The 12,500-nt window shown below is 36.1% G+C and overlaps 1 protein-coding gene across 1 annotated transcript; it reads right to left on the bottom strand.

Annotated features, from left to right (window-relative positions):
* Nucleotides 1-3,746: 3,746 nt before the first annotated feature.
* Nucleotides 3,747-11,702, bottom strand: LOC137652265 (trichohyalin-like). Its single transcript, XM_068385532.1, has 2 exons — nucleotides 6,779-11,702; nucleotides 3,747-6,346 (listed from the first exon to the last, which is right to left on the bottom strand). The coding sequence occupies exons 1-2, from the start codon at nucleotides 11,693-11,695 to the stop codon at nucleotides 3,785-3,787; spliced, it is 7,479 nt and encodes a 2,492-aa protein (XP_068241633.1). The 5' UTR covers nucleotides 11,696-11,702; the 3' UTR covers nucleotides 3,747-3,784.
* Nucleotides 11,703-12,500: the final 798 nt, after the last annotated feature.

The following is a 12,500-nucleotide window of genomic DNA, read 5'->3' as shown; positions in this document are numbered from 1 at the left end:
GCTTTTGTTACTGCTGCTGCTGCTTCTTGTCCTTTTCCTCCTACCAATGTTGCTGCTGGTCCTCCTTCTTCTTCTTCTTCTTCTTCTTCTCCTTCTTCTGCTGCTGATGCTGCTGCTGCTGCTGAGAAGAAGTCAGACTTGTTCTTCCTGCATTTGTCCACCTGATGAAGAAACAGTACAAGTGAATCTTCATCAGGTAACAAAGCATGCTAGACCAAGTCTGACTTCTTCTCTCTGCTGCTTTCGTTACTGCTGCTGCTGCTCCTTGTCCTTTTCATCCTACCAGTGTTGCTGCCGGTCCTCCTTCTTCTTCTTCTTCTTTTTCTTCTTCTGCTGCTGCTGCTGCTGCTGCTGAGGAGAAGAAGTCAGACTTGTTCTTTCTGCATTTGTCCACCTGATGAAGAAACAGTACAAGTGAATCTTCATCAGGTAACAAAGCATGCTAGACCAAGTCAGACTTCTTCTCTCTGCTGCTTTTGTTACTGCTGCTGCTGCTCCTTGTCCTTTTCCTCCTACCAATGTTGCTGCTGGTCCTCCTCCTTCTTCTTCTTCTTCTTCTTCTTCTTTTGCTGCTGCTGCTGCTGAGAAGAAGTCAGACTTGTTCTTTCTGCATTTGTCCACCTGATGAAGAAACAGTACAAGTGAATCTTCATCAGGTAACAAAGCATGCTAGACCAAGTCAGACTTTTTCTCTCTGCTGCTTTTGTTACTGCTGCTGCTGCTCCTTGTCATTTTCCTCCTACCAATGTTGCTGCTGGTCCTCCTTCTTTTTCTTCTTCTTCTTCTGCTGCTGCTGCTGCTGCTGCTGAGAAGAAGTCAGACTTATTCTTTCTGCATTTGTCCACCTGATGAAGAAACAGTACAGGTGAATCTTCATCAGGTAACAAAGCATGCTAGACCAAGTCAGACTTCTTCTCTCTGCTGCTTTTGTTACTGCTGCTGCTGCTCCTTGTCCTTTTCCTCCTACCAATGTTGCTGCTGGTCCTCCTTCTTCTTCTTCTTCTTCTTCTTCTTCTTCTGCTGCTGCTGCTGCTACTGCTGTTGCTGCTGAGAAGAAGTCAGACTTATTCTTTCTGCATTTTTCCACCTGATGAAGAAACAGTACAAGTGAAACTTCATCAGGTAACAAAGCATGCTAGACCAAGTCAGACTTCTTTTCTCTGCTGCTTTTGTTATTGCTGTTGCTTCTCCTTGTCCTTTTCCTCCTACCAATGTTGCTGCTGGTCCTCCTTCTTCTTCTTCTTCTTCTTCTTCTTCTGCTGCTGCTGCTGCTGAGAAGAAGTCAGACTTGTTCTTTCTGCATTTGTCCACCTGATGAAGAAACAGTACAAGTGAATCTTCATCAGGTAACAAAGCATGCTAGACCAAGTCAGACTTCTTCTCTCTGCTGCTTTTGTTACTGCTGCTGCTGCTCCTTGTCCTTTTCCTCCTACCAATGTTGCTGCCGGTCCTCCTTCTTCTTCTTCTTCTTCTTCTTCTTCTTCTTCTTCTTCTTCTGCTGCTGCTGCTGCTGCTGCTGAGAAGAAGTCAGACTTGTTCTTTCTGCATTTGTCCACCTGATGAAGAAACAGTACAAGTGAATCTTCATCAGGTAACAAAGCATGCTAGACCAAGTCAGACTTCTTCTTTCTGCTGCTTTTGTTACTGCTGCTGCTGCTTCTTGTCCTTTTCCTCCTACCAATGTTGCTGCTGGTCCTCCTTCTTCTTCTTCTTCTTCTTCTCCTTCTTCTGCTGCTGCTGCTGCTGCTGCTGCTGAGAAGAAGTCAGACTTGTTCTTTCTGCATTTGTCCACCTGATGAAGAAACAGTACAGGTGAATCTTCATCAGGTAACAAAGCATGCTAGACCAAGTCTGACTTCTTCTCTCTGCTGCTTTTGTTACTGCTGCTGCTGCTCCTTGTCCTTTTCATCCTACCAATGTTGCTGCCGGTCCTCCTTCTTCTTCTACTTCTTTTTCTTCTTCTGCTGCTGCTGCTGCTGCTGCTGAGGAGAAGAAGTCAGACTTGTTCTTTCTGCATTTGTCCACCTGATGAAGAAACAGTACAAGTGAATCTTCATCAGGTAACAAAGCATGCTAGACCAAGTCAGACTTCTTCTCTATGCTGCTTTTGTTACTGCTGCTGCTGCTCCTTGTCCTTTTCCTCCTACCAATGTTGCTGCTGGTCCTCCTCCTTCTTCTTCTTCTTCTTCTTCTTCTGCTGCTGCTGCTGCTGCTGAGAAGAAGTCAGACTTGTTCTTTCTGCATTTGTCCACCTGATGAAGAAACAGTACAAGTGAATCTTCATCAGGTAACAAAGCATGCTAGACCAAGTCAGACTTCTTCTCTCTGCTGCTTTTGTTACTGCTGCTGCTGCTCCTTGTCATTTTCCTCCTACCAATGTTGCTGCTGGTCCTCCTTCTTTTTCTTCTTCTTCTTCTGCTGCTGCTGCTGCTGCTGCTGAGAAGAAGTCAGACTTATTCTTTCTGCATTTGTCCACCTGATGAAGAAACAGTACAAGTGAATCTTCATCAGGTAACAAAGCATGCTAGACCAAGTCAGACTTCTTCTCTCTGCTGCTTTTGTTACTGCTTCTGCTGCTCCTTGTCCTTTCCCTCCTACCAATGTTGCTGCTGGTCCTCCTTCTTCTTCTTCTTCTTCTTCTTCTTCTTCTTCTTCTTCTTCTTCTTCTTCCTCTTCTTCTTCTTCTGCTGCTGCTGCTGCTGCTGCTGAGAAGAAGTCAGACTTGCTCTTTCTGCATTTGTCCACCTGATGAAGAAACAGTACAGGTGAATCTTCATCAGGTAACAAAGCATGCTAGACCAAGTCAGACTTCTTCTCTCTGCTGCTTTCATTACTGCTGCTGCTGCTCCTTGTCCTTTTCCTCCTACCAATGTTGCTGCCGGTCCTCCTTCTTCTTCTTCTTCTTCTTCTTTTGCTGCTGCTGCTGCTGCTGCTGCTGAGAAGAAGTCAGACTTGTTCTTTCTGCATTTGTCCACCTGATGAAGAAACAGTACAAGTGAATCTTCATCAGGTAACAAAGCATGCTAGACCAAGTCAGACTTCTTCTCTCTGCTGCTTTTGTTACTGCTGCTGCTGCTCCTTGTCCTTTTCCTCCTACCAATGTTGCTGCTGGTCCTCCTTCTTCTTCTTCTTCTTCTTCTTCTTCTTCTTCTTCTGCTGCTGCTGCTGCTGCTGCTGCTGCTGCTGCTGCTGAGAAGAAGTCAGACTTATTCTTTCTGCATTTGTCCACCTGATGAAGAAACAGTACAGGTGAATCTTCATCAGGTAACAAAGCATGCTAGACCAAGTCAGTCTTCTTCTCTCTGCTGCTTCTGTTACTGTTGCTGCTGCTCCTTGTCCTTTTCCTCCTACCAATGTTGCTGCTGGTCCTCCTCCTTCTTCTTCTTCTTCTTCTTTTTCTTCTTCTTCTTCTTCTTCTTCTTCTTCTTCTTCTTCTTCTTCTGTTGCTGCTGCTGCTGCTGCTGCTGAGAAGAAGTCAGACTTGTTCTTTCTGCATTTGTCCACCTGATGAAGAAACAGTACAGGTGAATCTTCATCAGGTAACAAAGCAAACTAGACCAAGTCAGATTTCTTCTTTCTGCTGCTTATGTTACAGCTGATGCTGCTCTTACTCCCACTGTTTTTATTTTTTTTTCTGTATCGTGTATTTTTTTAGGATACTGGATTTTCTATTACTTTTTTTTTATTTTCTGTTTTTTTATATTTTTTTTGGATTTTTTTTATATATATTATATTTTTGGCGATTTTCTAGTTTTAATGTTTTTAATACTCCTCTACTTATAACTTACTCCTCTTCTTCATTGAAGATATTTTCAAGTGAATCAAATTTCCCCAGGACTTCCTTAACTATATGATCAATCCTGTTCTTCTTAGTGAATCTTTCAAGTCTTTCTTTTCTATTCAATTCTTCCAGAATTCGAATTTCATTCTCTTTTTCCTTGATGATTCTCTTAAGATTGATAATTTCTTCTGCCATTTCGTTCACCAGAAGATTCAATTGGTTCTTCACCTCAATGACATAGTGAAGATCAAGTTCTCTTTGTTTAATCTCTGCTTTTTCCTCTTCAATTCTTTCTTCCAAAATTCGAATTTCCTCTTGTTTGGCTTTGATAATTCTCTTCAGAGAAGTATTTTCGTCTTCTCTTTCTTTCTTTTCCTGAAGAACAATATTTAGTTCTTCTTGTACTTTTCTTCTTTCTTCTTTTTCTTCTTCAATGTTCTCCTCCATTGTAATCTTTTCCTCTTCTTTATCCATTATAATTCTCTTCAGAGAAGTATTTTCTTCTTCTCTTTCTTTCTTTTCCTGAAGAACGCTATTCAGTTCTTCTTGTATCTTTCTTCTTTCTTCTTTTTCTTCTTCAATGTTCTCCTCCATTGTAATCTTTTCCTCTTCTTTATCCATTATAATTCTCTTCAGAGAAGTATTTTCCTCTTCTCTTTCTTTCTTTTCCTGAAGAACGCTATTCAGTTCTTCTTGTACCTTTCTTCTTTCTTCTTCAATGTTCTCCTCCAATGTAATCTTTTCCTCTTCTTTATCCATTATAATTCTCTTCAGAGAAGTAATTTCCTCTTCTCTTTCTTTCTTCTCCTCAAGAACACCATTCAGTTCTTCTTGTACCTTTCTTCTTTCTTCTTTTTCTTCTTCAATGTTCTCCTCCAATGTAATCTTTTCCTCTTCTTTATCCATTATAATTCTCTTCAGAGAAGTATTTTCCTCTTCTCTTTCTTTCTTTTCCTGAAGAACTCTATTCAGTTCTTCTTGTACCTTTCTTCTTTCTTCTTCAATGTTCTCCTCCAATGTAATCTTTTCCTCTTCTTTATCCATTATAATTCTCTTCAGAGAAGTATTTTCCTCTTCTCTTTCTTTCTTTTCCTGAAGAACGCTATTCAGTTCTTCTTGTACCTTTCTTCTTTCTTCTTCAATGTTCTCCTCCAATGTAATCTTTTCCTCTTCTTTATCCATTATAATTCTCTTCAGAGAAGTAATTTCCTCTTCTCTTTCTTTCTTTTCCTGAAGAACGCTATTCAGTTCTTCTTGTACCTTTCTTCTTTCTTCTTTTTCTTCTTCAATGTTCTCCTCCAATGTAATCTTTTCCTCTTCTTTATCCATTATAATTCTCTTCAGAGAAGTATTTTCCTCTTCTCTTTCTTTCTTTTCCTGAAGAACTCTATTCAATTCTTCTTGCACCTTTCTTCTTTCTTCTTCAATGTTCTCCTCCAATGTAATCTTTTCCTCTTCTTTATCCATTATAATTCTCTTCAGAGAAGTAATTTCCTCTTCTCTTTCTTTCTTTTCCTGAAGAACGCTATTCAGTTCTTCTTGTACCTTTCTTCTTTCTTCTTTTTCTTCTTCAATGTTCTCCTCCAATGTAATCTTTTCCTCTTCTTTATCCATTATAATTCTTTTCAGAGAAGTATTTTCCTCTTCTCTTTCTTTCTTTTTCTGAAGAACGCTATTCAGTTCTTCTTGTACCTTTCTTCTTTCTTCTTTTTCTTCTTCAATGTTCTCCTCCATTGTAATCTTTTCCTCTTCTTTATCCATTATAATTCTCTTCAGAGAAGTATTTTCCTCTTCTCTTTCTTTCTTTTCGTGAAGAACGCTATTCAGTTCTTCTTGTACCTTTCTTCTTTCTTCTTTTTCTTCTTCAATGTTCTCCTCCAATGTAATCTTTTCCTCTTCTTTATCCATTATAATTTTCTTCAGAGAAGTAATTTCCTCTTCTCTTTCTTTCTTTTCCTGAAGAACGCTATTCAGTTCTTCTTGTACCTTTCTTCTTTCTTCTTTTTCTTCTTCAATGTTCTCCTCCAATGTAATCTTTTCCTCTTCTTTATCCATTATAATTCTCTTCAGAGAAGTAATTTCCTCTTCTCTTTCTTTCTTTTCGTGAAGAACGCTATTCAGTTCTTCTTGTACCTTTCTTCTTTCTTCTTTTTCTTCTTCAATGTTCTCCTCCAATGTAATCTTTTCCTCTTCTTTATCCATTATAATTCTCTTCAGAGAAGTAATTTCCTCTTCTCTTTCTTTCTTTTCGTGAAGAACGCTATTCAGTTCTTCTTGTACCTTTCTTCTTTCTTCTTTTTCTTCTTCAATGTTCTCCTCCAATGTAATCTTTTCCTCTTCTTTATCCAGTATAATTTGCTTCAGAGAAGTATTTTCCTCTTCTCTTTCTTTCTTTTCCTGAAGAACGCTATTCAGTTCTTCTTGTACCTTTCTTCTTTCTTCTTCAATGTTCTCCTCCATTGTAATCTTTTCCTCTTCTTTATCCATTATAATTCTCTTCAGAGAAGTATTTTCCTCTTCTCTTTCTTTCTTTTCGTGAAGAACGCTATTCAGTTCTTCTTGTACCTTCCTTCTTTCTTCTTCAATGTTCTCCTCCAATGTAATCTTTTCCTCTTCTTTATCCATTATAATTCTCTTCAGAGAAGTAATTTCCTCTTCTCTTTCTTTCTTCTCCTCAAGAACACCATTCAGTTCTTCTTGTACCTTTCTTCTTTCTTCTTTTTCTTTTTCAATGTTCTCCTCCAATGTAATCTTTTCCTCTTCTTTATCCATTATAATTCTCTTCAGAGAAGTAATTTCCTCTTCTCTTTCTTTCTTCTCCTCAAGAACACCATTCAGTTCTTCTTGTACCTTTCTTCTTTCTTCTTTTTCTTCTTCAATGTTCTCCTCCAATGTAATCTTTTCCTCTTCTTTATCCATTATAATTCTCTTCAGAGAAGTAATTTCCTCTTCTCTTTCTTTCTTTTCCTGAAGAACGCTATTCAGTTCTTCTTGTACCTTTCTTCTTTCTTCTTCAATGTTCTCCTCCAATGTAATCTTTTCCTCTTCTTTATCCATTATAATTCTCTTCAGAGAAGTATTTTCCTCTTCTGTTTCTTTCTTTTCCTGAAGAACGCTATTCAGTTCTTCTTGTACCTTTCTTCTTTCTTCTTCAATGTTCTCCTCCATTATAATCTTTTCCTCTTCTTTATCCATTATATTTCTCTTCAGAGAAGTAATTTCGTCTTCTCTTTCTTTCTTTTCCTCAAGAACACTATTCAGTTGTTCTTGTACTTTTCTTCTTTCTTCTTCAATGTTCTCCTCCATTATAATCTTTTCCTCTTCTTTATCCATTATAATTCTCTTCAGAGAAGTATTTTCCTCTTCTCTTTCTTTCTTTTCCTGAAGAACGCTATTCAGTTCTTCTTGTACCTTTCTTCTTTCTTCTTCAATGTTCTCCTCCAATGTAATCTTTTCCTCTTCTTTATCCATTATAATTCTCTTCAGAGAAGTATTTTCCTCTTCTCTTTCTTTCTTTTCCTGAAGAACGCTATTCAGTTCTTCTTGTACCTTTCTTCTTTCTTCTTCAATGTTCTCCTCCAATGTAATCTTTTCCTCTTCTTTATCCATTATAATTCTCTTCAGAGAAGTATTTTCCTCTTCTCTTTCTTTCTTTTCCTGAAGAACGCTATTCAGTTCTTCTTGTACCTTTCTTCTTTCTTCTTCAATGTTCTCCTCCAATGTAATCTTTTCCTCTTCTTTATCCATTATAATTCTCTTCAGAGAAGTATTTTCCTCTTCTCTTTCTTTCTTTTCCTGAAGAACGCTATTCAGTTCTTCTTGTACCTTTCTTCTTTCTTCTTCAATGTTCTCCTCCAATGTAATCTTTTCCTCTTCTTTATCCATTATAATTCTATTCAGAGAAGTAATTTCCTCTTCTCTTTCTTTCTTTTTCTGAAGAACGCTATTCAGTTCTTCTTGTACCTTTCTTCTTTCTTCTTCAATGTTCTCCTCCGTTGTAATCTTTTCTTCTTCTTTATCCATTATAATTCTCTTCAGAGAAGTAATTTCGTCTTCTCTTTCTTTCTTTTCCTCAAGAACACTATTCAGTTGTTCTTGTACTTTTCTTCTTTCTTCTTCAATGTTCTCCTCCAATGTAATCTTTTCCTCTTCTTTATCCATTATAATTCTCTTCAGAGAAGTAATTTCCTCTTCTCTTTCTTTCTTTTCCTGAAGAACGCTATTCAGTTCTTCTTGTACCTTTCTTCTTTCTTCTTCAATGTTCTCCTCCAATGTAATCTTTTCCTCTTCTTTATCCATTATAATTCTCTTCAGAGAAGTATTTTCCTCTTCTCTTTCTTTCTTTTCCTGAAGAACGCTATTCAATTCTTCTTGCACCTTTCTTCTTTCTTCTTCAATGTTCTCCTCCAATGTAATCTTTTCCTCTTCTTTATCCATTATAATTCTCTTCAGAGAAGTAATTTCCTCTTCTCTTTCTTTCTTTTCCTGAAGAACGCTATTCAGTTCTTCTTGTACCTTTCTTCTTTCTTCTTCAATGTTCTCCTCCAATGTAATCTTTTCCTCTTCTTGATCCATTATAATTCTCTTCAGAGAAGTAATTTCCTCTTCTCTTTCTTTCTTTTTCTGAAGAACGCTATTCAGTTCTTCTTTTACCTTTCTTCTTTCTTCTTCAATGTTCTCCTCCGTTGTAATCTTTTCTTCTTCTTTATCCATTATAATTCTCTTCAGAGAAGTAATTTCGTCTTCTCTTTCTTTCTTTTCCTCAAGAACACTATTCAGTTGTTCTTGTACTTTTCTTCTTTCTTCTTCAATGTTCTCCTCCAATGTAATCTTTTCCTCTTCTTTATCCATTATAATTCTCTTCAGAGAAGTAATTTCCTCTTCTCTTTCTTTCTTTTCCTGAAGAACGCTATTCAGTTCTTCTTGTACCTTTCTTCTTTCTTCTTCAATGTTCTCTTCCAATGTAATTTTTTCCTCTTCGCTATCCATTATAATTCTCTTCAGAGAAGTATTTTCCTCTTCTCTTTCTTTCTTTTCCTCAAGAACACTATTCAGTTGTTCTTGTACTTTTCTTCTTTCTTCTTCAATGTTCTCCTCCAATGTAATCTTTTCCTCTTCTTTATCCATTATAATTCTCTTCAGAGAAGTAATTTCCTCTTCTCTTTCTTTCTTTTCCTGAAGAACGCTATTCAGTTCTTCTTGTACCTTTCTTCTTTCTTCTTTTTCTTCTTTAATGTTCTCCTCCAATGTAATCTTTTCCTCTTCTTTATCCATTATAATTCTCTTCAGAGAAGTATTTTCCTCTTCTCTTTCTTTCTTTTCCTGAAGAACGCTATTCAGTTCTTCTTGTACCTTTCTTCTTTCTTCTTCAATGTTCTCCTCCAATGTAATCTTTTCCTCTTCTCTATCCATTATAATTCTCTTCAGAGAAGTATTTTCCTCTTCTCTTTCTTTCTTTTCCTGAAGAACGCTATTCAATTCTTCTTGCACCTTTCTTCTTTCTTCTATAATGTTCTCCTCCAATGTAATCTTTTCCTCTTCTTTATCCATTATAATTCTCTTCAGAGAAGTAATTTCCTCTTCTCTTTCTTTCTTTTCCTGAAGAACGCTATTCAGTTCTTCTTGTACCTTTCTTCTTTCTTCTTCAATGTTCTCCTCCATTGTAATCTTTTCCTCTTCTTTATCCATTATAATTCTCTTCAGAGAAGTATTTTCCTCTTCTCTTTCTTTCTTTTCCTGAAGAACGCTATTCAGTTCTTCTTGTACCTTTCTTCTTTCTTCTTCAATGTTCTCCTCCAATGTAATATTTTCCTCTTCTTTATCCATTATAATTCTCTTCAGAGAAGTAATTTCCTCTTCTCTTTCTTTCTTTTCCTGAAGAACGCTATTCAGTTCTTCTTGTACCTTTCTTCTTTCTTCTTCAATGTTCTCCTCCAATGTAATCTTTTCCTCTTCTTTATCCATTATAATTCTCTTCAGAGAAGTAATTTCGTCTTCTCTTTCTTTCTTTTCCTCAAGAACACTATTCAGTTGTTCTTGTACTTTTCTTCTTTCTTCTTCAATGTTCTCCTCCATTATAATCTTTTCCTCTTCTTGATCCATTATAATTCTCTTCAGAGAAGTATTTTCCTCTTCTCTTTCTTTCTTTTCCTGAAGAACGCTATTCAGTTCTTCTTGTACCTTTCTTCTTTCTTCTTCAATGTTCTCCTCCATTATAATCTTTTCCTCTTCTTGATCCATTATAATTCTCTTCAGAGAAGTAATTTCGTCTTCTCTTTCTTTCTTTTCCTCAAGAACACTATTCAGTTGTTCTTGTACTTTTCTTCTTTCTTCTTCAATGTTCTCCTCCATTATAATCTTTTCCTCTTCTTGATCCATTATAATTCTCTTCAGAGAAGTATTTTCCTCTTCTCTTTCTTTCTTTTCCTGAAGAACGCTATTCAGTTCTTCTTGTACCTTTCTTCTTTCTTCTTCAATGTTCTCCTCCAATGTAATCTTTTCCTCTTCTTTATCCATTATAATTCTCTTCAGAGAAGTATTTTCCTCTTCTCTTTCTTTCTTTTCCTGAAGAACGCTATTCAGTTCTTCTTGTACCTTTCTTCTTTCTTCTTTTTCTTCTTCAATGTTCTCCTCCAATGTAATCTTTTCCTCTTCTTTATCCATTATAATTCTCTTCAGAGAAGTATTTTCCTCTTCTCTTTCTTTCTTTTCCTGAAGAACGCTATTCAGTTCTTCTTGTACCTTTCTTCTTTCTTCTTTTTCTTCTTCAATGTTCTCCTCCAATGTAATCTTTTCCTCTTCTTTATCCATTATAATTCTCTTCAGAGAAGTAATTTCCTCTTCTCTTTCTTTCTTTTCCTGAAGAACGCTATTCAGTTCTTCTTGTACCTTTCTTCTTTCTTCTTCAATGTTCTCCTCCATTGTAATCTTTTCCTCTTCTTTATCCATTATAATTCTCTTCAGAGAAGTATTTTCCTCTTCTCTTTCTTTCTTTTCCTGAAGAACGCTATTCAGTTCTTCTTGTACCTTTCTTCTTTCTTCTTCAATGTTCTCCTCCAATGTAATCTTTTCCTCTTCTTTATCCATTATAATTCTCTTCAGAGAAGTAATTTCCTCTTCTCTTTCTTTCTTTTCCTGAAGAACGCTATTCAGTTCTTCTTGTACCTTTCTTCTTTCTTTTTCAATGTTCTCCTCCAATGTAATCTTTTCCTCTTCTTTATCCATTATAATTCTCTTCAGAGAAGTATTTTCCTCTTCTCTTTCTTTCTTTTCCTGAAGAACGCTATTCAGTTCTTCTTGTACCTTTCTTCTTTCTTCTTCAATGTTCTCCTCCAATGTAATCTTTTCCTCTTCTTTATCCATTATAATTCTCTTCAGAGAAGTATTTTCCTCTTCTCTTTCTTTCTTTTCCTGAAGAACGCTATTCAGTTCTTCTTGTACCTTTCTTCTTTCTTCTTCAATGTTCTCCTCCAATGTAATCTTTTCCTCTTCTTTATCCATTATAATTCTCTTCAGAGAAGTATTTTCCTCTTCTCTTTCTTTCTTTTCCTGAAGAACGCTATTCAGTTCTTCTTGTACCTTTCTTCTTTCTTCTTCAATGTTCTCCTCCAATGTAATCTTTTCCTCTTCTTTATCCATTATAATTCTCTTCAGAGAAGTATTTTCCTCTTCTCTTTCTTTCTTTTCCTGAAGAACGCTATTCAGTTCTTCTTGTACCTTTCTTCTTTCTTCTTCAATGTTCTCCTCCAATGTAATCTTTTCCTCTTCTTTATCCATTATAATTCTCTTCAGAGAAGTAATTTCCTCTTCTCTTTCTTTCTTATCCTGAAGAACGCTATTCAGTTCTTTTTGTACCTTTCTTCTTTCTTCTTCAATGTTCTCCTCCATTGTAATCTTTTCCTCTTCTTTATCCATTATAATTCTCTTCAGAGAAGTATTTTCCTCTTCTCTTTCTTTCTTTTCCTGAAGAACGCTATTCAGTTCTTCTTGTACCTTTCTTCTTTTTTCTTCAATGTTCTCCTCCAATGTAATCTTTTCCTCTTCTTTATCCATTATAATTCTCTTCAGAGAAGTATTTTCCTCTTCTCTTTCTTTCTTTTCCTGAAGAACGCTATTCAGTTCTTCTTGTACCTTTCTTCTTTCTTCTTCAATGTTCTCCTCCAATGTAATCTTTTCCTCTTCTTTATCCATTATAATTCTCTTCAGAGAAGTATTTTCCTCTTCTCTTTCTTTCTTTTCCTGAAGAACGCTATTCAGTTCTTCTTGTACCTTTCTTCTTTCTTCTTCAATGTTCTCCTCCAATGTAATCTTTTCTTCTTCTTTATCCATTATAATTCTCTTCAGAGAAGTAATTTCCTCTTCTCTTTCTTTCTTTTCCTGAAGAACGCTATTCAGTTCTTCTTGTACCTTTCTTCTTTCTTCTTCAATGTTCTCCTCCAATGTAATCTTTTCCTCTTCTTTATCCATTATAATTCTCTTCAGAGAAGTAATTTCGTCTTCTCTTTCTTTCTTTTCCTGAAGAACGCTATTCAGTTCTTCTTGTACTTTTTTCTTTCTTCTTTTTCTTCTTCAATGTTCTCCTCCAATGTAATCTTTTCCTCTTCTTTATCCAGTATAATTTGCTTCAGAGATGTATTTTCCTCTTCTCTTTCTTTCTTTTCTTGAAGAACAATATTTAGTTTTTCTTGCACTTTTCTTCTTTCTTCTTTTTCTTCTTCGA

This window comes from Palaemon carinicauda, chromosome 13 (assembly GCF_036898095.1).
Source record: "Palaemon carinicauda isolate YSFRI2023 chromosome 13, ASM3689809v2, whole genome shotgun sequence".
NCBI lineage: Eukaryota > Metazoa > Arthropoda > Malacostraca > Decapoda > Palaemonidae > Palaemon > Palaemon carinicauda.
Note: the sequence above shows the minus strand (reverse complement) of the source record. Positions and strands in the feature narration are given on the sequence as shown.